The sequence below is a fragment of the Tursiops truncatus genome, chromosome 1 (genome assembly GCF_011762595.2).
Source record: "Tursiops truncatus isolate mTurTru1 chromosome 1, mTurTru1.mat.Y, whole genome shotgun sequence".
Lineage (NCBI taxonomy): Eukaryota > Metazoa > Chordata > Mammalia > Artiodactyla > Delphinidae > Tursiops > Tursiops truncatus.
In genome coordinates, this window is record NC_047034.1 from 63,688,757 (window position 1) to 63,714,525 (window position 25,769).

The 25,769-nt window shown below is 44.9% G+C and overlaps 1 protein-coding gene across 2 annotated transcripts; it reads right to left on the reverse strand.

Moving 5' to 3' along the window:
* Nucleotides 1-8,512: 8,512 nt before the first annotated feature.
* Nucleotides 8,513-25,255, reverse strand: LRRC52 (leucine rich repeat containing 52). Of its 2 annotated transcripts, none has more exons than XM_004312826.3 (2): nucleotides 24,634-25,255; nucleotides 8,513-8,838 (listed from the first exon to the last, which is right to left on the reverse strand). In XM_004312826.3, the coding sequence occupies exons 1-2, from the start codon at nucleotides 25,253-25,255 to the stop codon at nucleotides 8,513-8,515; spliced, it is 948 nt and encodes a 315-aa protein (XP_004312874.1). The 2 variants fall into 2 exon arrangements, 1 of the variants encoding a protein (XP_004312874.1); XR_012333571.1 differs by lacking the exon at nucleotides 24,634-25,255 and adding an exon at nucleotides 14,186-14,292 and having other exon boundaries at nucleotides 8,780-8,838.
* Nucleotides 25,256-25,769: the final 514 nt, after the last annotated feature.

Sequence of the window (25,769 nt, forward strand, 5' to 3'; positions counted from 1 at the left end):
CTGCCTGGGATTTAAGGTCTGAGAGTTTTGTCGTATTCTCTAAACAATGCTTTTAAAAATTCTTTTGAGCTTAAATAAAACTGTTACAAAGAGAAACCAAAGTTCTCTGCTTGTAGAACTCTTTTGGACTAAACCCCATTCATTTTCTCCCTGGCACAATGTAGGTCTTAGAAAAATGAACTTTTTCTAAGGAACTTCAGGGAGAAAATGAACCACCTTAACACCAATGTACAGGAAGCTAGCCTTTCAGATGGGACTCAGAGACTAATGTTACTTGACACCTACCAGTTGTGTGACCTTAAACTAGTCATTTCACCTTAAAGAGGGGAAGCCTAAAGGGCTTCAATTTTTTCATTAATAAAAATAAAGGTGTGGACAAGAGCTCCGATATCTCTTACACCTTTAAATTTCTGTGTTTGTGATTTGGGGTGTAGGTCCTTTATGTAAAGAATCTCTCAGTTTTAGAACTGCAAACGGAGTTTAATCCCCACTTTAACTTGAGGGAAAATGAGAATGACAGAGATTATCATGTGTTCAAGGTTCATGCAGCTTACAAGGAAATATCTCACTGTGTAGGTAACACTGATCATTATGGTGAATTTCTTTTTACTTGTTGTTTGCTGGGTGGGATTGAGGGGTTAAGACAAGATCAGCCTAAATCGATATTTAGTGGAAGCTGGTAATCCCTAAGAGGCTTCTTAGAAGGAGAGTTGCAGGGTTTCAGTGCTTCAATGTAAAGTTGTGCCGTGTGGGCTTCAGTGAGTCTGCAGCTCAGGGAGCTTTACGGAGCTCCTGCCATGTGCACTGCATGGTGCCAAGTTCACTGGAGATAAAGAACTGCAAGCCATGGACTACTTCTGAGGGAGACCAGATCAAAGGATTAAGCCAGTTCTGATCCACTTTGCTCTTTGGGAATGAGGCCACTGTCACTTAAATGAGTCCAGGGAGTGATATACAAGAAGACCCCAAGTCATACACCAGACTGTGTTGTTCGTAAACGTTAATCTCTTGGCTTAAATAATTGGCCTGCTTAAGAAACCAACCAGCCTGCACCCTTTCCTAATCTGACTGCACTTAGCATTGCCTTTAGGTTGCCCCATATTCCTGGTGGTTCCTCCCTTAACCCCCAAAAGTACCGGAACTATTATTGTCAGAGCTGATGATGGCTAGTATACAGGATCCACCATCTGGCTGCTTGCAAGGAATGGATAATCCCTTTAAAGTCTTAATAGTAGGAGATGATTTATTTGGCCTTATTTTCTAACATTAATTTTTAGATAGCCTGTATCAAGTCCATAAGTTTGATTTACAATATCGTGTTAGTTTTAGGTGTACAGCACAGTGATTCAGTTATGTGTGTGTGTGTGTGTGTGTGTATTCTTTTTCAGATTCTTTTCCCTTATAGTTATTACAAAATATTGAGTATGGTTCCCTGTGCTATACAGTAGGTCCTTGTTGGTTATCTATTTTATATATAGTCGTGTCTATGTGTGAATCCCAACCTCTTAATTTGTCTCTTCCTCCTCCCTTTCCCCTTAGGTAACCATAAGTTTGTTTTCTATGTCTGTGAGTCTCTTTCCTTTCCATTTTGTAAGAAAGTTCTTTTGTATCTTTTTTTTTCTTAGATTCCACGCTTAAGTGATATCATATGATATTTGTCTTTCTCTTTCTGACTTACTTCACTTAGTATGATAACCTCTAGGTCCATCAATATTGCTGCAAATGGCATTATTTCATTCTTTTTTGTGGCTGAGTAATGTATATATGTACCACATCTTCTTTATCCATTCCTCTGTTGATAGACATTCAGGTTGCTTCCATGTCCTGGCTATTGTAAATAGTGCTGTAATGAATATTGGGGTGCATGTATCTTTTCAAATTACAGTTTTCTCCTCATATATGCCCAGGAGTGGGATTGCAGGGTCATATAGTAGCTCTATTTTTAGTTCCTTAAGGAACTTCCATACTGTTCTCCATAGTGGCTGCATCAATCTACATTCTCACCAACAGTGTAGGAGGCTTCCCTTTTCTCTACACCCTCTCCAGCATTTATTACTTGTAGACTTTTTGACGATGGCCATTCTGACCAAATGCTATCCTTTTTAATTGTCAGTTTTCTTATCCATCCAATGGGACAGTAATTTCCTTCAAAGTTGTGGAAAGCCTTTGTGAGTTGGAAGTCACTCTAACAGTATTAGGTGCTGTTCTGTGTGGAGCCCAGTCCTCTCCTCCTTGGGTAGGTCCTGTGTTTGAGGAGTGTGAGATACTGGGTGGAGTCGTGAATGCCAGGAGGTGCCCTCAGGCCTGCTGCAGCCTTGAAATCTCAGAGACAGCAGCTGTGTAGACAAAGCAGAGGGTTCTTTCCACAGCCAGGACTTTTCCTGCTCATTCCACAAAGACCTGGCAGGAAGAGGAACTCCAACAGATGGGCTGGGGTGGGGGGTGGTGAGGGTGAGGAGACATTGCTCGCCTGTCACCTCCCTTTGTAAATCTTGGGCACACAAATTTAAATTACTCATATCCCTCAATAAATTGAGCCTCATCATCATTTTCCTGTGCTAGGTGCCTCTCTTTTTTATTTAATATTCTTTACTCTCATTCCCACTCACCATCCATTTATTTAGTCAACCAAAGTTTATAAAGGCCCCTTTTATGATAGGCTTTGTTCTAGGCCTTGAGAGACATCAGGGAACAAAACAGACAAAAGTTCCTGCCCTCACAGAGCTCACCTTCTAGTGGTAAATGTGGGACAATACTCATTATCTTTCAGACGATTATAAAATTTACTTATTATTACATTTCATTATTGTCTCATGTAAAAATAGAGCAGGGCAAGGGGGACTGTGTGTGTGTGTGTGTGTGTGTGTGTGTGTGTGTGTGTGTGTGGAGGGGATTTTGAGGGCTTGTAATTCCAGGCAGAGGAACAGCCAGTGTAAAGACTCTGTTGCAGTCTCAGTGCCTGGCGTGTGTTAACAGCAGGGCAGCCAGTGAGGCTGGGTCAGAGTGAGTAGTGGGGACACTGGTAGAAGATGATGTCAATGAGGTAAATGGAGTGATGGAGACAGGGGAGGCAGATCATGTGGGGCTTTGTAGGACAGTGTAAGGACTTTATATTTTACCACAGGGTTTCAGGATTTTGAGACTCACGGAGGTTTCTCGTTATATTTCTCCCTTTGTTCACTCAGCATTGTGTTTTTGAGATCCGCCCATCTTGCTATATGTACATCTAGTTAGTTGCTTATAACTGTTCGATAGCACTCTATACATTTTACCTAGTCACTCTTCCAACTCTCTGCCACTACGCATAACATTGCAATGGATGTCTTCCTGTGTGCTCCCTTATAGGCTGTGTGATCATTTCTGCAGGAGATCTACCTAGGAGTGAGTGGACTTGCTGGGTGGTAGGGTAGGCACACACTCAATCTGACTTAAGTGGTACCAGATTGCTCTCCCGGCTGGCTGTACCCATCTCTACTTCCTTCAGCAGTGCACATCCCCGCCAACATGTGACATGATCCAGTTTTCAATTTTTTTGCCAATCTAATAAGCGTAAAGTAACATCTATTGTTTTAATTTGCATTTCTCTGAATACTAATGAGTGTGAGCACCTCTTTATATGCTAGTTAGTTTTTTGGGGTTTCTTCTTTTATAAGTTGCCCATTAATATTCTTGGCCAATATTTTTATTGGGGTTCTTGTTATTTATCATTTTGATTTTCAGTTCCTTGTATATTCTGGATATTATCCATAGTTGTTTTCAGAAGGTTAGATATGAGGTGGGCTTTGAGGTAATCTAGTCTAACCACCTCATTTTACATTTGGGGAAACTAAGACCCAAGCAATGAAGCGACATCTTAGATCACATGTGTAATGGAAAAGCTGAAACTGGAAGTTACTACTTCTCCTACCATATCGTGTGAAGTGGACGTCCTTTTAGTGAGGCAGGAATGGCAGTAGGTGGTGGGCAGGAGCTGTTGGGTGCTGCTGGTTCCCCAGCATCTGCATTTCTTTGCAGGCAGGAGGGCCACTTACCCTGACCTGATGGCCGAGATCAACTCTGGACCCAAGAGGCCCTGGCATTCTATGGGGTCCTAGGTCTAGTGACCATTTCCTCTTTCCTATTCACATGGTCACTACTTCAGGACTTTATCTACTGGTGCTTGATCAGCGTTTCTCAAATTTTAGTATGTATAAGTTTCACCGGGAGAAAATATTATAATGCAGATTACTGTCTCACCCTCTCCTGAGGATTTAGAAGCACTGAGGGATCCTTAGAACCCTGACACAGGTGGCCCATGGGCCAGATTTTGTGAAAATCAGTTTCATTAGCTACCTGACTGATCTTCTGTTTCCATCCTAGAGTCACTTCAATTTGTCATTCAGGCTGCCAAACAGAACCACAATCATTCCCCAAACACATCTCTCTTTGTCATACCCCCATGCTTTCACTCTTACCATCCATCTGAAGTGTCCCTTCCTCCATGAAATCCTATGACTTTTCAAGATCTAGGCTAAACATGGTCTCCTCTAGAAAGCCTTCTCTGGTTTTTCTGGGACTCAAGCTCAGGGGCACAGTGTGAATGAAGAAATCTGGCAGGGAGTAGGAACATTCCCTTTGCAGGCACATTGCCCTTTGAAATCATGTGGATACCCCTCTGTATAAAAAAGGTGGTTAAAGACACCTCTTGAAGGTAGCAACACCCTAGACAAGCCAGTCTTTTCTTTAAAAAAAAAAACATTTTAATCAAATACAGAAGCACATAGTTTATTTAAAGAGTTGTAGTTCTACAAAATTTGTTATGAAAAACAGCAATCTTCCATTCTTTTCCCCCATGCTTTTCCCTCCCCAGAGGCAGACACTTGAAACTCTTTTGACTGATTTTTTTTGGTATCTCTAAAGAATATGTTTATATTGCTTCTATCTGATTTTTCAATTTTAGACACTGTCTATTGACTTTCCACTGAAGAGAATAATGATTTAACCTTCTGTCTCCCCACGTCCCCCGACGCCTGCCACTCACGGCCCGTCCCGCTCCTCATGTTTTATTGTTTGGCCAGTTTTTACATCCAGTAAACCACGATGGTTCTCTCTGCCTGGGTGACTGGTGCTACCAGGCCCCTGGCTGTCCAAATCAGAAGTTGGGGCACCCTCCTTAACTCCTTCTACTTTCTGTGTATCCTCCGCCCATCCATTCTTTCCCTACCTCCCCTGTCCAGTCGCTCACAGAATTCTGTCAACTCTACCTCCGACATAACTGACATTCATCTGCTTTTCTCTGTTCCCAGTGCCACAGCCCTTGCTCCGTCACCCTCTGTCTCCCCTGGAAAAGCGCAATATGCTAGTTTCCTTGTTTGCCATCATACCTCCCTCCCTTCACCTAAGGTGAAGACCTTACAGCCAGAGTGAGCTTTCTAAAGCACAAATTAGACCATGTGATTCTCATGCTAAAAACTCTCGAGTGGACCTTGGGGTCCCCAGGGGACACTTCAAATTCCTTATCACGGTAGGCTAGACGCAGTATTTTGTCCACCATCGCCTTTTGCTTTCCTGGCACACAGACTGCCATGAGGTTGGGGCCATGCAAAGTGTGAGGGAAAGTGACATGTGTCATTTCCAGGCCCGGGGAGGTAAGAGCTACATGCCCATTATATCTCTTCTCTCTTCTGCAGTGGACCTGAGGCTCGTGTTCTAGAGGCTGTAGCTGCAGGATGGAGGACGGCTGCCCTTCCCACATTGGACTGTACATGAGTGAAAAGTGTCTTTGTTGTGTTAAGTCAAGGAAACTTTGGGGTTTTTCTGTTACTGCAGCAGAACCTATCATAACCCTGAGTAACACAAGGTATGCGTAAGGACTTCGGAGTCTGGCCTTGGGTCTCTCTCTTACATGACCTCTCTCCTGTCTTCCTCTCCTTCCACTCTATATTCTAGCTATAATGGTGTGTCAGGCTCTTTCCCACTTCTGGGCATTTGCATGTGTAGTTCTTGTTACTTAGAATGTCCCCCTAGCCCACATATATTCTTTGCCACTTTGCCTGGCTCATTCCAACTCAACCTTCAAGTCTCAGCTTAGATGTCTCTTCCTCAGGGAAGCCTTTCAAGACTCGCTACTACTTTCTGGGTTAGTATCCCTCCCTTGTGTCCCTTTGAACCCCGAGGCCTACCCTTCACTTACCACTCTGGCCTGAAATCACCTGTTTACTTATGTCTCCACCAAACTGGACTCTAAGATCCCCGAGCGTCTTGATTCTGCCCCTTCACTGCAGTCTCTTCAGGGCCAGTCAGAGAAGATGCTGAGTCCTTTTTTTTTGTTTTGTTTTTGTTTGTGTGTGGAAAGAGCCAGGGCCCCTTAGGAGAGAAACTATTGTGCAAAGCTGCAATTCAGATTTCTTTTGCCAAGACTATCTTGGTAGTTTAAATTCTTGAGAGCTACTATTGACTAGTGCTTTGGGGGAAACAGTCAGACAGAGCTGGTTTGACTTCTGGTCTTATTGTGTAATGTTGAGCTAGTTACTTAAGCCCTAATTTCCTTATCTAATGGGGATAATAATAATGCTAATATCCACCTCACAGGGTATTTTGACAGTTAAATGAGTCAATATATATAGAAACACTCAGAACAATGCTTGACATATAGAAATACCCAATAAATGTTAGATATATTGTTATTTTTAAGAATATCCTAAGTGCAAATGTGGTAACCTCGATTGGATCCTGGAACAGAAAAAGGACATTGGGGAATAACTGATGAAATCCAAATAAAGTCTGAAGTTTAGTTAATAGTAATATTCCAATGTTACTTTTTTAGTTGTGACAGATGTACTGTGAGATAACTGTAATATGAGCTAACTTCGGGGGAAACTGGGTGAAGGCTATATGGGAATTCTCTGTTCTCTCTTTGTAACTTTTCTGTAAGTCTAAAATTATTCCAGGATATATTATTATAATTGGTATTCATTTTAGTTTCACAATATCCCTCTGTGATGTAAGCACTATAATGAGTGCCATTTACAGATGAAGAAACTGAGGCACAGAGAAGTTAAATAACTTGTCCATGGTCACCCCTCACAATCGGGATAACAGAATAAGAATGATTGGTGAGCTGGGATTTAAATAGAATGCGATAATAAACATTTATTGAGCCCCTACTTTGTGTAAGGCATGTGCTGTGTCCATGGAGAATAACAGGCAGTCTCTGTCCTCAAGGTCATGACAAGTAGGAAGCCCAAGTTCACACAGGTGTAAGGACAAAACCAGGTGTAAGGACAAAACTAGGGGTAGGAATCTATTTGTGAGCCCATGCTCTTAACCATCACACCAGACAAATTTGGGGGAATAACGTGCAATTCACAGCGGAAGTGCAGAGGTAAAGGTAGGTCTGGTTGGGGGTTTAGGGACAGCTAGCTCCATGGGCGGGCCTTTGATCTAGTTTTGAACGTGAGCATGATTTGATCTGGGTAGAGAGAAAGGGAAAACCTGGAATGGGTCTTTGGGTTGAGCCACCCCTGCCTTCTGCTCTCTTTCCCTTCTCCTAAGCAGTCCTGAGAGCAGGACCATATGGGTACACACTTAGCTATTCTGTTGCTTTATCAGAGACAGGAGGTCACAGTGCATAGAGCATGGGCTTTGGGGTCAGGCAGCCTGAGGTTCAGCAATTGTTCTGCATCTTATCGTCTGTGTGATCTTGAGCTGTGGTCTCTCTGAGCATCAGAAAAATGAGGAAACAATGACCTCCTGACCTGGTTGTTGTGAGGATTAACCCCATGAGAAAATGTTTCTGAAGCGTGGTAGGATGCTGGGCATTTGGTAAGGCCTCAGTAAGTGGTGGCTGGCTCTGTGTGCCTCTCTCCTTCGTTTTGTCCAAGGCTGACACGACGAACCTTTGGTTATGTTGCTAAACATTCCTTCGAAAGGCAGCTTTGTTCAAAGGAAAGAATGTGGACTTTGGGAGGCTGTACTGCTTACCATTTGAGTAAAACAGTGTCACTGTAAAGTAGGATTGTTGCGATAATTAGGAGGTGAAGTGTGAAGATAGCCCATAGACATATTCCATTCATGTTAGTCCTTGTCATTTTGCCTTGTATTTTTCTCCATTTGAATCATTTTAATCTTGACTGCCCTCCCCCCACAACCCTGCCCTAAATTGTTGCTCTTTGAGGACGGATCTCAAATCTTGTATTTGTCACATCCCTCCCTCCAGCACTTAGTTTAGGGGCATAGCATAGTAGGTGCTCATCAAACACAAGTTGGCCCGCTTTCGGGGTGGCCTTCCTCAGCATTTAGGTGCCTCCAACAGCTTCTCTAGACTTTGTTCTATGCCATCCTTCTGAGATCAAGGAATTATCCCTGGGTTGGTTGAACAGGAAAGGACCAACCTGTGAAATGGCCACCAAATGTTTTATTTATTTTACTAGTAGGCTTCAACCTCTAAGACAGCTTTGAGGAGTGGGAAGGGGAGGGCAAGACAGAAAGCAGGGAGCCGGGGAAAGGTCCATCAGACAGCAGCGCCTGGTAACTAAATCAGCTGAGGAAACCCGTCCTGGCCAGACTCCACCCTGCTTTGAAAAATCCTCCTGCTGGCTTCTACCCTCTGCCCGAGCTCGTCCTCTGCCTCATCCTCGCTCGATCTGCGGCGGGCATTCTGGTAGAGCACGGCACACACGCCCGTCAGCCAGGCGGCCACGGTGCCCGCGGAGAAGATGCAGAAGCCGATGAGCAGCAGGAAGATGTAGTCTTGGTGGTCCAGGTGCGTGACGCACATGTACCGGAGCGGGTTCCCCACCTTCGTGATGGGCCACCCTGCCAGCTCTGTGGGCTCCAGGCACGTGGCATTTTGCTCATCTAAGAGGAAACACACAGCAGGCAGAGTGCTGAAACAGCAGAACTCCCAGGGTGCTGAGGCCAGCAGGGACTTGGAGAGGCTGTCTGGACTCTCGTTACTCAAAGTGTGGTCTGCGGGCCAGCGATATCGGCATCACAGGGACCCCGTTAGAAATGCAGAATCTCAGGCACCGCCCCAAGGCCTCCTGAATCAGAATCTGAATCTTAACAAGATCCCCAGGTGATCTCTGGGGCACATTAAGGTTTGAGACTGCTCCTGGACTGCTTTTTGCCCGAGGCTTAGCTGTGTTCAGATTCACCTCCTGAAAATGGGCTTTGCTTTCTAAAGCTCCTCGAGGAACGAGAGACCACAGCAGGAGCTGGGAGGTTGGAAACTTAAGCAAGATTGCCGTGGAGTGTTGACACTCCACAGAACTCCACCAGTGCTCGTCATCTCTGTCTCCCCTTCTCTTATTGACCCCCTCCTTCCCCCTCTGCTTTGCCCTTTCCCCTTGTCCTGTTCCTGAGCCCAGCCAGGGATCACTAAGGCCACCCAATGTCATCGCACACCACTTAGGAGGGACAAAATTCTCTGGAAATGCCTACTGTGTGCTCTCTATGCCTCACCCTCAGCTCCACCTGCCCCCAACCTGGAGAAACAAAGGGGGAGCTCAGGGAAAAGAGACAGCCAATGCCGGAAGCAGTTCTGTTTCTCAGTGGTGATGTTGGTATCACTAGATGATCATATGATCTACATGAGCCTTCAGTCCTTTTTAGCCACTGACTCAGCTGCCTGGCTCCTTCTCTCAGCACCTTTCCACACCAAGCACTGCGGACTTCAGTATATAACAGAAGGCAAAGTGGGCTCTGGAGACAGACAGACTAAGGTTCAAATACACTGTTACTTACTAATTTGGTAAACTTCAGCAGGATGTCTGACTCTGTCTCTGAATACCATTGCCTCATCTTACAAAGAATGATACCTATTCTCAGGGTAGTTAGGAGGATTTAACTGCCGCAGGTGAGAAGGCAAGCTTTGTACACAATAGTGCACACAATACACTGTGCACAATAGATGCACAGATGACTCAGCCCTGTCATCAGCCCTGCGTTTTTCTAGCTCCATATACTCCGCCGTGTTGATGCTGAGGTGCCTGTGAGCGGTGTCCAGGTGAATATAAATAAGCATTCGATAAATGAGCTCCCATTCAGGGTTGAGACCAGGGTTTGAGAAAACTATGATCCAAATCATAATAGCAGCTGATATTTACCAAGTTCTGTCTACATGCTAAGTGATATACAAATGCTATCTCGTTTAATTCTTACAGCAACGTTGACACACACTATCATCCTTGTTTTACACATAAGGAAACTGAGACGCAGGAAGGTTTCCTAACTTGAAGGTTTTGGATAACCTGCAGGTTCCAGTCAGGGGACAGGAGACAGAGAAAACCCAGACTGAGCTATCTGAGCTTTTTTGGCAGAAGTGGGAGATACAGAGAGAGGCAAGTGTGGGGGGAAGCTTCACCTAGATCAGGGTAGAAACTCCAGACTATGTGAAGACACTGATATCCTTGGTGACCAAGGACGTGAGGGAAATCAGGTCTGGACTGGAGCTAGAAGCAGGAGAATTAGGGAGAGGAATACAGAAGTGAGCTGACTGGGTAGGAGGCAGCTGGCTTTGGGTGGCTGGAGACAGCTGTCCAGGCTGAGTGCTAAGTCCTCTCCAAGCTGGACACTATTCCCTACACTCTGGTTCTGGGTCAGTGCACCTATACTGAAGTCATTTGTTACTTTCAGGAAGATGGCCTGAAGTCTGTGGTGCTGTGAGGACTCCCTGATGGAGGAGGCTGTAGACATACGAGGAGGAAGCCAGCATGGGGGCTGCTACATCCACTGGTTACAAAGATTACAGAGGAAAGGAGAGGAAGAAGCCCCTCTCTAGAATGAGTGTGAGACAGTGGCCCTCAGGGCAACCCTGGCCCGTGGGAGAGGGAAAGGGGCCTTGGGCCTCCATCTCAGCGTGCTGTAAAGGGACAGGAACACAATTACACCTCAAGACCTGTCTCTAGTCAGCCTGCTTCCAGGACCTCTGGGGCTTTGCCCAGGAGGCCCAAGAGTGGGGCTAGTGAGGAGTAAGGCAGGCCCCTGCCATCTTCAGGAATTCTAGCAAGAGAGGGCTTAAGTCACCTGCCCAAGCTGCCAGAGACACCACGTGGGAATATACAAAGAAAGATGTATTTGAGAAAGGAGAACGTGGGATTCTGAGGGTCTGGAGTGTGCCTACGGCAGTTTACCTCATTCTATTTTTAAAAAGATTAGGCTTTTAAATTGGCGCTTGGGTGGCAGAGATGAGACTAAACATTAAACGCATATTTCTCCATTTTGGAGCATTACCTTGAAAGGAGCAATTAGGCAGTGATTTTAATGCATCGTTAGGCTGCTTTTAAGTGAGGGATGTGGGTGGATCTGTGGGGAGGGTTTTTCTACTGCTGCATTCACCCTCCCCCCCTCATTGCCTGTCACCGCCAAGGTGTGAGCTCTCAACTCTTAGCAGGTCTGTCTCCACCCATTCCCAGTTTCCCAGCTCTGGACCATTTCACACACTCCTGCCAGATTTCCCCTTCTGCAAGCAAGGCTCTTGCCAGCCACACTCTGGATCAAAACCCTCCTCTGACTCCCCTGTGGGGCTCAGAATAACATCCAGATCAACTGGCCTGGTGTTCAGAGCCCTCAGGATCTGCCCCCTCCTACCTTCCCCACCTTAATTCTGAGTTCTCCCAGTACCCCACCCTTTTCATATTAAACTGCCTTTATTCCTTGATTACATATCCCGCTTATCTGTAGCTAGCTTTGTTACACTCCTCTTTTTGCATCAAATATCTCTTCCTCTAACTTTTACGTGATCAAGTCCTTCCTATCCCTCAAGGTCTAGTGTACCTGCATCTACCCCCAGTAACCCTTCCCAAACCGCGTCAGAGGGCAGTCATGTGATTGTTCCCACTTCGAACTCATCTATAGCATTTCCTAGTATCATTCTTACTGCACCTATCACATCCTGTGTTGCTTGGTGGTTATTTGCTAGAAAAGGGGTACATCTTTTCTCTCCTACTAGAGACATTTTTAGCTCTTGATGACACAATCCTTGTTTGATCATTACTGCTCTGATAATAAGAGCTATCATTCACTGAATGAATTACTTAATTTTTAAGTATTTGGGGATTTTCTAGTAATGTTTTTATTATTGAGTTCTAGTTCAGTTCTACTGTGGTCAGAGACATACTCTTTATGATTTCAACCCTTTGAGAGTTATCGAGAATTTGCTTTATGGCTGGACATAAAGTCGATTTTAGTAGTTTTTGCATGTGCACTGAAAAAAATGTATTCTGTCTTTGTTGAGTACATTGTATGTTGATTAGGGTGTGGTTTTATACAGATCTTCTGTATCTTTATTTATTTTATTTATATCTTTATCGACTTTTTATATTCTTTGACTTTTTATTGACTTTATTGACTTTTCAAAACTATTGTCTCCGTTACTATTAGATTGTTAGTTGTCTATTAGTTACAGGGGAAGTATGTTAAAACCACCAGTTATGATTATGCAGTTGTCTACTTCTCTGTATAATTCTGTCAAGTTTTGCTTTACCTATTTTGAAGCTATGCTATTAGATGCATATAAAGTTACCTCTTCTTGGTAGATTTATCCTTTTCTCATTGATCAATATCACTTATTATCTGTAGTAATGCTTCGTACCTTAAAGTGTACTCTGTTTGATGACATAAGTATGGCTGTACCAAATTTCTTTTGGTTAGTGTTTGCATTGTGTAGCTTTTCCCATCCTTTTACTTTTGATCTTTCTATGTTTCTATACTTAAGGCATATTTAGTAAGCAGGATGTAGTTTGGTTTTGTTTTTCATCAATCTAGCAAACTTTGTATTTTAATCAGCCCATTAATGTTTAATGTTAGACTGATATATTTGGATTAACTATTTGTTTTCCATTTGTCCTACTTTTTAAATGACCCTACCCCTTGACTATGTTCCTTCTATTTTATTATTTCATTTCCTCTTCTTTAGCTTGTTAGTCATGCATTCTTTTCCTAGTCTAGTATGATGACTTTAGAGTTTATAGACCTATCTACTCATCCTGGAGTGTCTGATATGTGCTAGACACCATATAAGGTGCTTCACAAAATTAAATTCTACTCCTGAGCACCCCACTAAGTAGTTTTAACTATTCCCAGGCTACAGAATGAATAAATTGTTCATCAATTATTCTGTCTCTGCCTTTCTTGATCTCCTTGCCTCTGAGAAAAGGCTGTGTGTTCTGTGTGCTGCACAATCCCAGGGCTTTCATTCACATTACAAACATGTGACTAAGCCCCATCTTATCACTTCCTCAGCTCTACTTCATAGGTGCAGGACATTTGCCCCAGTTAAAGCGCCCAGGTACAATTACAGTGTCATTAATGTTTAAATTCTTCCTGCAAATAGTTCCTAAGGAAACATAAACTACCCCCTTATTTAGTTCCACATGTGGCACGTTGCTCACAGGTGGAAAACCTGTCTGCCAAAATCGAATGCATGGAGCAGCAAGGGTTTCTGGGGCCCAGAACCACACCTGTTAATGCAGGAACCCAGAAAGCCTTCCTTCAGAAAGCCAGCTTGAACCTGGTGGTTTTAAGAGGAATTGCTCCTTTTCTTGGTCTGCAGAAGCGACCACAGTTCTGGGGTCTGCTGAGCTCTCCAGAGGAGCAGGCTGCTCTGAGCTCCCTGGGCAGTCTTGCTTAGGACCTGTCTGGGCTGAGTGGAGGAGGCCAGCCTCCATGTGGTGGCCACGTAAAGTGAGAGAATAGAATCTGGAGACTTCTCTCTCAATTACACTGCAACTTGGAGAGCAAATACCAGTTTCCATCAGCTTAAGCACTTTGTCATGAAACTTCCACCTGGAACCTAGAGAAAGGCCTAATTCCCTTATTTCTCCTCCTTAGGCCCTAGCTTGCCTAAACATCATTAGATGTTCCGTATTCTTTTCTCCAGCTAAATTATGTATTTGTCAACTACCTATTCATTTGTCTGCCTCCGCCCACTAGATTATGAACTCCATGAAGACATGGATTTGTTTTCACTGTTGTGTCCTCAACATCTAGAATAGTGCTTAACACATACTAGAGCTCAAAGTATGTTTGTTGAGTGAATTAAATATTGTTTGTTATTAATGCCCCTTGGGGTCAATGTCATTCACATAATGCTCGGCTGGAGGAAAGGGAACCTGGGGAGATAGAAGACTATAGGTGGGTCAGCTAACTAACCTCTTGCCATCTTAGACTACTCTACACTAGGCTAATACCAATCCCTGCTTACCTCATGAGAGTCTGGGGAAGGATTCAGTGAGCTAAGGGGTGTGAAGTCCTGGAGGAGGCAGGAACAGATGACTGTTCTGTTCAAATGGAGGGGTAAGCCTTGAAGTGTCCTCTGAGACTGCAGAGAAGGAAATGAGGGTAAGTGCAGATGGGGAAGGGGCTGAGGATACAAGGGCTGCCAGCATGATGGCAAAAGGTAGTTATTATTATTCCCCAATTACTGTTTGAGAGCAGAGACCCTATCTGTTCACCTTTGTATCCCTAGTGCCTGGTACACAACAGAGGTTTGATAAATGTCTATTGAATGCATAGAGAATGGCTGGATTATTGGTTTAATCTCATACAGCAGTTCTTAAACTCATATTTTTGGCCTTGCTGTTTAGGACTGGTTTCTGATAGAATTTGAGGGGACCACTATCCTATTCTGCTGTACTATGGGTGGCCCAGAGGAGAAGACTCCCTAGAGGGAAACCTAGACTGGACCGTAGAGCAGCCCAGCACCACCAAAGCCAACTGGCCAGCAAGGCTCCCTTCTTAGACCCTCATGCATGGTCCTCTGAGCATTTCTAGTCCTCCATTGGCTCCTACCTTTGCCACCCTAGAGCTTCTTTTCCTCATCACTCAGCTGTCTTCCCTTGATGGCATGAGCCAGGCTTCAGCAAATTACAACCTGTGGGCCAAATCCATCCTGAAGCCTGTTTTTGTAAATAAAGTTTTATTGGAACACAGCCATGCCCATTCATTCATGTATATTCTATGGCTGCTTTCATGTTACAAATGACAGAGTGAATAGTGGCAACAAAGACCCACAAAGCTTAAAATATTTATTATTTGCCCTTTCATGGAAAGTGTGTGCTGACTCTCGGTCTGAAGCATCCTTGGCTTTGGACGATTTGGGCTTGGGCAGTACATTTCTTATCTGATACAATTTTTTCCCTTGGATAAAGAGTTCATATTTTGGTAAAGGTTAAACCTGATTCATAGACTCTTGGAACATTACAGGAACAACCTTGAAATCCAGCAAGTTCAACCTGATTATTCCTGTGCTTTAAGGGTGCTTTAGGCTACAGGACTGGTGTTTTTGTATAAGTGGTTGTATATGGGAAGATTTAGAGGTAGAAAGACCCCCTTTCCTCATAATACTCCTCATGTGCTTGTCAGTGCCCAAAATTCTGTCAGCAGGAGATAGAACCATTCATTCCACTGATAAAAGAAGGCTTAAAGTGTAAGGTCCTCTGAAAAAGAAGCCAATGACTTAATCCCTTCCCTGGGGAACCCCTGCTACTGCCTTTCTTGATGGAGGAGGGGAGCCAGCTACATGACAGGCCTGGGGGATGGTACCAAGCAGTTCCTGGAAGCTAATGGAAAACGCTAGTTTGCTCTCAGTTTGGCCTAGAGCTGGACCTGCTGAATAATAACTCATCTTCTCAGAAAAATCCAGATAGTAGACAGTTATTATCCTCATGGATAATAGGCAATTTAGAAAAGTTCAGTGGTGGAAGACAGCACCGTTCACCAGTCACCCAGGCAGAAACTTGGGAGCCCTTCCTGTTTCCTCTCTCACATCCCATAATTTAAGCCATGAGACAATCCTGTTAGTCCTACCTTCAAAATATATCCCAATTCTTACCTCTTCTTATCTTCTGGACCATTACCCTGGGCCAAGCCACAGTCTTCCCTTTGCCTGAACTGTGACAGCCTCTTAACTTGTGTCCCCACTTTCCACAGTCTCTCTCCATCTAGCAGTGGGAACCAGCTGTAAACCATAGATCGTGTCACTTCTCACTCAAAACCCTTTCATGACTTCCTGTCACATTTAGAATAAAGCCAAAAGCCTCTCCATGACCTGTTGGTCCTATAAGATCTGGCCTCTGATTTTTTACCTCATTTCTTACCTTGGCTTCACTCCACTTCAGCCATACCCACCTTCTGCTACATCGAGCTCATTGCACCCCAGGGCCTTTGCACTTGTTCTTCCCTCTGTCTAGAAAGACCACACCACCCTGCACCATATTTCACTTTATTAAGTTCTCTGCTCTTCTTACTTGATGCTTCAATATGTTGGCATTCCCCCAAAGCTTCTGTCCTTGCCCTGTTACCCTCTCATTCTAAACTCTTTCCCTGGCTGATCTCATCCTTTGTTTGGTTTTGATGATCACCAGTGAGCTGATGATTTCCAAACATATATTTTATTCTCTATTATGAATTTCAGGTCAGAATATCCAAATGCCTCCTGGCTCACAAAGACCTCCCACTCAACACGTTCATGATGGGACTTGGCTTCTCTCCTAATCCCCTCACTACCCCTCCTCTCAGTGGAGCCCCCATAGCTGTCCAAGCCAATACTTGATTTTTTTCTTTTCCTTTATTTTCCATGTCTCATGGATTTTTTATTCACTCAAATATTTCTTGAGCATTTTCTCTGTGTCTGAATCTTTCTGAAGATTCAGACCTGCTCTTTGCTCTTACAGACCTTCCTGTCTATCAGGGAAAACAAATGTTAAATTAATACAAATCTGTTAATTGTGCTAAGAGTCACAAAGGGAGTACAGGGAACTCTGGGAGGGTCTAGTTCAGTCCCAAGTCCTGTTGCTTCTACCTTCTAAACAGTTCCTTCTGACCTGTCTGTACCTCTTCATCCACACTGTTGCCATCCTCTCTTGTCTGAATGCCCATACGAGCCTCCTAGCCCTGTATCCATCTTGTCTGCCTGCCAAAACTTCTCAGGATACATTGCATGTTCCCTAGAAAGACCATAAACAAAGGCCCTAGATGGCCAGACCCCTGTTTCTCTTTCTGCATCCATGCTTTGCTGGATTCCTTACAGTTTGGGGAATTCTTCATCTCTAGAGATGAAGAAACTGAGGTTGGCTGCTTTGGCTGGCCTTGCACTGCCTCCTTCCAGGGGCCTGAGTGGTGCTGGGCCATCAGAGGGGCCATGCATAGAGGTCTGGCATTTCTGAGCTCGAGGGAACTTTAGATCAACCCCCCTCAGGGATTCCAACAGGGCTGAGTTAGAGGTCCTTCCCAAACCGCACATGCTTGCCATCCCCATCCCTTCTCGAATTTTCTGGATGATTTAGGGATCACTGACCCAGTCGCACCCCTCTCAGCCCCCTTGTTGTCCTCATGAGGCTGCTCCTCTGGCTCTCAACAGGAGGGAGCCACAAGGCCAGGGTGTTCGTGATAAGGTGGGAGAGATGTGCTAGCGGAGCAGTTGACAGCCTCGGCAATGACTGCTGCCCAGCTGTTCCCTCTTTTGGTGTCTGGTCTTTATTGCAATTTCCCTGGTGGAGGAGATGGGCTAGCATTAATAGTGGAAGGGTGTGAGGACCTGAATTCATTCTGGAAATCTAAGTTTTGGCGCAGCTGTAGATGATTTTGTACTTGGTGGATTCAAATGGGGCCATTATCCTATGAGAGCAGCTTTGAATACAGGATGAAATAGCCTCAGAATGAGACTGAGATGTTCCTGTTCAAAATGCCCTCAAAATGACTTGGACTTGAAACAGCACATGACCCAACCCACCTGCTCCCTGCAGATGTCCCTGAGTGGCTTTGTCCCCCTGCATTGGCAGCACTCCTGTGCAGACTCCTCTTTTTGACGTGTGGGCCCCACCATCGGACTAAGCAGGACTGCCTAAGGACTATAATTTAAGGGTTGACACAAAGGGAACCTCTGTCCTGAGACTACCTCCACATGTACGTTAGTAGCCTGTGATTTTCTGAATTCTCACTGTTTCTGGTTGTTCCCTGTCACATTGCAAATGCTCCTTGAGGGAGACATATCAAAACATTATTAGCTACTAACATCTTAGTGTAAGTCAATTTATTCACCAGAGGGAGCGGCCACCATAGAGCTAGAACCCAGACCATTGTCCTAGGGTTTCTCAAAATGTGGCCTAAGGAGCACCTGCCCCAACATCTCACTGAGTCACCACCTCTAGACATGGAGCCTGGGCTCTTGTGCTCATTACAGTTTGAGAACCACTGGTGGAGCAGACCAGGTCTGGGAGGAAAGTCCAGGGCAGTGAGTGCCTGGGCGGTGGAGGCATTTTTCAAGACCAGACATTGTTCAAGGCCATTGCTTAAGACAGGAAGCGGGAGAGTGCAGGAGTTAGAGGTTGCACTTCCTAATTGTGTGACCACTGCCCTCATCTCTAGGAACACCTGCACCTCGACACGGACTCGTTGTGCACTTTGCTCATCTGGGACCCTGTCTGCTGACCACTGCTCTCCTTTTCCTTCATCTAAGTGCATCTTATCTTTCTATTTAGGTTCATAGGCTGCCAACGAGAAGGGATTTATAGAGTATCTAATCCTATTCCCTTATTTCAGAGACAAATGAGACTCAGAGGGAAAAATGACTCACCCCAAATCACACACAGGCATGACTGGGATCAGGCTTCCTGGCTTTCAACTGCATTTTCTCTCTCTTGTATCCCCCTAGATTTGCCTTATTAAGGACAGGAATTATGACTTCTTTCCCTGTGATAAAGCACCCCAGCAACATAAATACAATGTTGGGCATGTAATAAACATACAATAAATGTTTCAGAGTTGAATAGACTGTGATGTGCCTGATAGTAAGGAAATACCATGGCATGGGAGAAAGCATTGAACTTGGGTGTCAGAAGATCTCCACGCTGGGCTGGGCTCTATAGCCACTTACCTGGGACGTGGCTAGATTCTAAAGTTCCAGCTTAAGCTTCCTATATCTTCCTATATTAAAGGCTTCGCCCACCAATATGGTGGCCACTAGCCATACATGTGGCTATTTAAATGAATTGAAATGATGTAAAATGAAAAATTCAGTTCCTCAGTTCTACTAGCCTAATTTCAAGAGCTCAACAGCCACATGTGGCTAGTGGGTAGTGTATCGGACAGCACAGGTTTAGACCATTTCTACTGCTGCAGAAGCTTTTGTTGGGCAGTGCTGGACCAGACTTTGAGGGTGGAGGGCATGCAGGAAGCCAGGCTTTTTCTGTCCAGGAGCTTAGAGCTACATGAGTTTTTGAGAGCATCTTCAGAGGCATTCAACCCTGTCCTGCTGGGGAGCTCTCTCCTGGGAAGAGCTCAATTTCTACTCTCACCTTCAAACAGCATTAATGACTGGAAAATTACAGTTCCAGCCAGGAATTAGTTCTCCTATTTTCTGACCTGAGCCAAAAAGGAAATGGAATCTGTGGACCTGTTTTAACTCTGTATTGATCAGAGCATCCAGGCAACCAGCACATTTCAACTCACCTCCATTTCTGCTATGATTTTTGTGTTTGGAAAGTGAATACGTGAACTCTTTGAGGACTGGGCAGTTTTCAGTGCATCTGGCGAGTATATCATTGGAGGGTTTCCTTTGAGGAAGACTTTTGATGATAGTGCCAAATCTCTTGTCAATATGGGAAAGTTTTGATGTTCCTATCTGCTGTAGCCTTGTGATGAAATAAGGTGAATAAAACATTCAGCCTCCTCTATAGCCCCTCTGTGGGGGGTGAACTTAGCCAAGGTGTGACATAGGGGAAGGACATATTATTGCCCTCATGTCTTTTGTTTTAACACCTCTCCATTTCTTTCCTGGATCTTGGCTTCCTTCAAGGTTCCCCCACTGCTGCAGAATTAATCTTAGCTAATTGCATTTCCCAAGAACTCACTCTTCCCTCTGATATGAAAGTTGATAAAAGCTTAGGGGCACCGGTATTATTCTGCCCTGGAACTTACATATTTGTTCACAATCCTTTTCAAGGTTGGGGCACTTTTAGGGACCAAGAAGGATGAATCTCTAATGGCTAATTTTAGCCCAATGGTAGGCAGTGGATGGGGAGAGACTGGGGCAAAAATGCTGCTCATTACTCTTCAGATCACAAAATTACACCATGTAGGTGACTTCCTTCTCCTAAGGCCATGTCTGCCCCATAGTTGAACTGACCTCCTTGCCCTCATCCCTTGAAAGATGTCTGCACGTTCACACCTGTTTCTGGAAGTGGGGTTTGTGTTTAAGATAGAACTTCAGTTCCAGACTCAGGTGACTCAGGAAGAGCCACCTTGCTGCTGCTGGCCCAGCCCTGAGTCTCATGGCCTGGGCTGAGACCAAGCCTTGATTTCAGCTTCTGGTTTTATTTCCCAGGGTCTGAACTCCTGTATTCATAACTCATCCAATATTCAAATCCAGGATTCCCTCTGTCCCATTTTCTCAGGGATTAGAATCCTGGGACCTGCTGCCTACCTTCCCATCTCCTATTTATATCCCCATATGCATCTGTACGGTCATATCTCCTGCACAGGGAACACTGTCCTCCAATAAGGCTGAGCCTTCCTGAAGTCCACTGCTTGTCCCAGGGACCACCTGAATGATATTTGCTACTCTCTTAGTATCCTGTGTCTTTCCTACATCTGCCAACCATTTGTTTATTGAATGTTTATGGTGTGCCAGGCTTAATGTTGATGACAGTTTTTAAATGTTCTCATTTCATCCTTACACCAGCCCTAGAGAGGTTGGTTCTATTATTAGACCTGTCTGAAAGATGAGGAAATTGAAGTGTGGAGAGCTTAAGTAAATTATCTATCTCCTACAGATACAAAGTGGCAGGGCTAGGGTTATGATCCACAACTGTTACACTCCAGAACCTGAGCTCTTCATACTGGGCTCTCCTGCCTGTATGGTGGCTGTCCTTCACCACCTGAAGCTGAGGCTGTCCGAAGTACTTGTTCTACCCCAAAAGGCACATGCTTGCCTTTTTTTGTCTTGCTGTGTCCATGAGGTTAGTTCTGCTGTGCCTAACTGGACCGTGGGACACATAAGGTGCAGGTGGCCCATAGTCAGATGAGTCTCAATGCACAACCCCAGGGTTCTTGGCTAGCTACCTCTATGAACACTTGTTTAATAGGCACTCAAGAAATATTTAAATGGATGAACGCCTGAGCTGAGTGGTAGCATGGAAGTCCCTTACTTCACTGCCTTGCTTTACAAGGGGTCTATATACTGGAATTCTGCTGTCATGCAGACCTCAATACTGCACTGCAGGCAAAATCTCCCAATACTGAGGTTTAGTATCTCCCTGGGTCTAAAATGACACCCATCTTTAAGTTGGATTCTCCTTTATAAACAACCAGGTTATTTAGCTTATTTCATAGAAATTCTTCCTGTATCCTGAAATTTGGGCACATGGGGAAGAGATGTGTAGACCCCATTCTAGAACATGCCAGAGAGTACCGTTTTGATAGAAAATGTGGTATAATAGGTGGGCTAAAGGTTGAGAGTTCAACTAGAGTGTTTGTAAATAGCAAAGATATTTCCACCTAACAGAGGCAGGAATCATCATATGAGAGTCACATGAAATAAACATCTTCCATTATGTTGCGGTCTGGCTAAAGGGCAAGAGAAGCATCTAATGAATTTTATTGTGTGAGTGTTTTCAGCTTTTTGTGTATCTGTCTGTGTGTGTGTTCATGTGTTGACGTGTATCTGTGCATTTATATGTGTATGTGTGTCATGCATATGTAATACGTGGGTGAGTGTGTATGTAATTATGTATATATGTATGTATGGTATGTTTGTGTAGACACAACTTTGTGTTTGTATATGTGCATGTATGTATGTGTTTGCATGTGTGTTCATGTGTATGTTTGTGGTTGTGTGTGTATGTGTGTGTGTGTGTGTGTGTGTGTGTGTGTGTGTGTGTGTATGGGAAGGGAGAACCAGACTGAATAACATGCAAAGGAGAGCAAACACTGAGGTTAGGTTCATTCTTTTAGAGTTCGGGTAGATTGGGGTGAAACCTCAGTTTGCAAGGGAAGTGCAGGCATATTATAATGAGTTTATGATGACTAGGACTTATTATCCAATGAAAATGATCTAGTGTGAGTTCCAAGTGTAGACAGGTAAAGCTGAAATTTAGGTGCTGTGGGCATATGCTTAAAACATGACTTATATTTATAACTAAAGTGACTTATTCAATCATAGTTATGTAATATGAGGATTTAAGAGAGAGTTGCCACATGGGAAAAGACTTGAATTTGAAATCAGGAGGTTCCAACCATTTTCTTGCCTTTTAGTAGCTGTGTGGTTTTGGGTGAATCAGTCTATCTTCTCAACCATAGGATAGGGGTTAAAAATACCCATCCTAGCCTCTTCCAGTCCTAGAGCACAAAATTTAAGGGTTGGTGTGACACTCAAGTAGAGAAACTGAAACAGCATGTGTGAAAAAACTTCAGCAGCTGCAAAGCTCCGTACAAAGCTAAATTATTCTATGTCTGAGCTGGGGCTCACTGTTGTTTTTAAGAGATAATAGTAGTGAACTGGAGCAATGAGACCATATTTCTGTATGAAGTGAACTGGGAGGGTTCCTCTACGCCACCAAACAGCAGAGGGAGATGAGCAGATTAGCAGTTGTGTGTGTGTGTGTGTGTGTGTGTGTGTGTGTGTGTGTGCGTCAGGGTGGGGGGCTCCCACTGGCCAGTGGATGAAAGATTTGTCTACCTCAAAAGCCAGACTCTTCATTCACAAGGAGCTTATGAGCTTGACAAGATAGACACCCGCCTCTGACGTTTTTGAAAATATGCAGTGAAACAGACCTGGTTTTCAATCCTGGATTGAATTGAGTCAAGGAGTCCAAAGTAGTTAGCCTGAAAGTTCTGAGAAGATACAACTTTTTAAGCAAAATTCTGATTACAGGAGATTTGGTGGGAACTGAAGTGATAGGCTTAGGCACTGGGGAAGAAGCCAAGCTACTTACCCTTTTCAGCTAAGTAGGGGGTCCTCCTGGCAAATTGGTGGTTTCTGCTCAAGGAAAATGTGTATGAACGGTGGGGAGGTGGCAAGAAAAGATGATGCCGGTCCACAGGCTAGTTACATGAACACTGACAGGGAGAATCCCATTGGGGAATCACATTTGATGCATGAGAATGATTAATACTGACCCTCTTTTAGAGAGCTTTCTAGAAAGCAGCACAGCACCAGTCATTGAGAAAAGTGGAAAGCATGATCACTAGAAAGGCAAGGCAAGCCCCCCAAGAAACTGCTCCTGTGTTCTTTTATGATTACTACTGTTAAGATGGTCTGACAAAATTTGTTCCTTTTGATTTATTCTAACTCAAGTTGAAGTACCTGGCAGCAGGGCCAGGTGCCTCGGGCACAAAATTTAAGGAGACACTCAGTCTCGGTGCCACCTTCGATTCTGCATCCTGGAAGCCTTGCTTGCCTCATCAGATTCCAGCCCCTGCCTGGAAGACAGTTCAAGACACGTGCGTTGGAAAGCCAGGAGGGCACATTTTTACTTGTTCTCACCACCCATCTCCTTCTCCCCCAGTGCGCCTTAAAGTCTGTCATTTTGGTCAGGAATCTTTCTAGAATATTGCCACATGGGCAGGACTTCAGGGTGGAAACTTCAGCAGGACTTTTGTGAAGCTGGTGCATGAAAATATTTTCAAAAACACACACCCAGGGAAGGCAGAGAAGATTTGGTTCTGATAGGGTTTAATTACATCAGTGCCTCCAGGCTTTCTGTGAGGGGTTATTTCACACTTCTACTAAGCTCTGACTTCCCTGGGTGAAAGTGGTATTGGTGGAGTGGGGGAATTGAAGGAGAAGAATGGGACAGTAAAGTCACTGAAAAGAAGAAGGGATGAGGCACCAGAGTGCCCCAGGGACCATGGCAGAGGGGTGGGGACAGTGGATAGAGTGGCAGCAACTGGCTTGGAACTCTACCAGGTAAGACTTGAGAGTCTGCCTGTGAGATTGGAATCTCCCTGCTTGACACAGTGGACACTGGTGGTCCATTCTCCACCCATTCATGCCGTGCTCTCCTTCCTTGTGAGGTTAGCATCTGAAGGCAAAGAAGATATCAAATGCCTTCTCTTCTCCTCTCTCTCTCATTCATGTCCAGGTCGCTCACGTGCCCCTCCTCTGTCTCTGTTGAACTTTCCCTTCTGTATATCATACCACTGGATTTTCTGCTGGCTATGAATGACTGAATTTACTTTTAGATCCTGAAAAAAGTCAGTCACTGACTTAAACAGATTAAAATAGTTTACCAATGGAATACAGTGTCCCTGTATTTCTTTGTCACTTTGCAGTTACAGTACTTTACCGTTTCCACACATATCATTTCCTGTTGACATGACAACTCTGTATGTTTGGTAATACTGTCCCTACTTTATGGATCAAGAAACTGAGGCACAGAGAAATTGTGACTTCCCCAAGGACGGCCAAGTAGTAAGGGCTGAGTGCGGGAGCAGAACTCAGCTATTTGGACGGCTATTCTAGAACTTTTTCTACTGGTCCTTACTGCCTCTCCAGTCAACCCAGGGATGGATCCTGCAGAGCAATAAGAACGCTTTCAATCAACTTTACCCAGATATCTCTCCCACACTGACCATCTTTTGACTTCACTTTCTCTGGAACCAATTCCTCCTATGCCATCACATCCTCATCCCCGCACCCAATCAAGTCCTCACCTGGATGGTTCACAGGGGACATTATTAAGTAGATGGTGAAGTCCAGGAAAGAGCAGTTGCATTTCCAGGGGTTTCCACTCAGATACAGGGTCTGGAGTGTTATGAGGTTATGGAAGGCAGCAGGGTCCAAGGTCTGCAAGCCGGTATTTCTGAGGTCCAGGTACCTCAAAGAGCTGGTGTTGGCAAAGGTGTACTTGTTGAGTGATAACAGATGAGGGTTGCTGGAGATGTTCAGCTGCACCAGATTGCTGAGCATGGAGAAACTGTATGGGGAGATCAAGGTTAAATTGTTGAAGCTGAGATCGAGGTAGATGAGTTTGAAGACCCCGACGAAGGTATAATCCATCACCTCCTGAATCAGGTTCTTCTGACAGTCCAAGTAAACAAGGTCACTGAGGAGTCCTAGATTCATCGCTGGCAAAAAGCGGATGCTGTTTTCATTCAGGTACAGCCTCCGGGTGTTCAGGGGTATGTCAGAGGGGTATTCAGTTAACTGGACCCCTGTGCAGATCACTTCTTGGGCTTGACACTGACAATTATTTGGACACCTTGACCCCGATACCAGTCCCATTCCAAAGGAAAAGAGTAACCACCCGGGCCCAGGGCCTGAAGCACGGGACATACTAAGAAGCGGCGACTACCCTCCTTCCACTTGCCAGCGGGCGCTGTCCCTCTGATCGGGAGGCTGCCGAGGGGCGTGGTGGGGCGGGGGGAGGGGCGCTGGAAAGAACTGTAACACTGGCTTTGGGCGAAGCGATTTTCCATTACAGGAGAACTGAACAGAAGTTGAAACGCGAGGCCCAATGCCCTGCCGCCCGGCTTGGTGGCTCTGCTGATTGCTCACTCCCAGACTGCTGCTGGAAGCCTGCCGGCTTGGCGGCTTTAAAAGGTCTCACTCTTTCCCTGCGTTCGCAAGTGAAGGGGAGCCAGGGGAGAGCCACATGACAATGAGGTTGCCAGTTGACACCTTTGTGATGTCAGCAGCCTCCGGAGACTGCCCAGCTGAGGGAGGGAGAGTCCTGACTCTTCTTCTGGGTGGTGTGAGGGTGTTTTGTGTTAACTCAGTAAGCCGGCTGTCCCTGGGGGAGTGGGGGGAAGCGCACGGATTCACCGTGTGCGCGCGTGTGAATCAGCTC

What these genes read in the sequence shown, in the direction of transcription:
- LRRC52 (XM_004312826.3), bottom strand. Translation starts at nt 25,255, where the DNA reads ATGTCCCGTGCTTCAGGCCCTGGGCCCGGGTGGTTACTCTTTTCCTTT. An exon ending in GTCCCCTGTGAACCATCCAG is followed by an intron (nt 8,839 to 24,633) that starts GTGAGGACTTGA and finishes GTTTCCTCTTAG; the next exon opens with ATGAGCAAAATGCCACGTGC.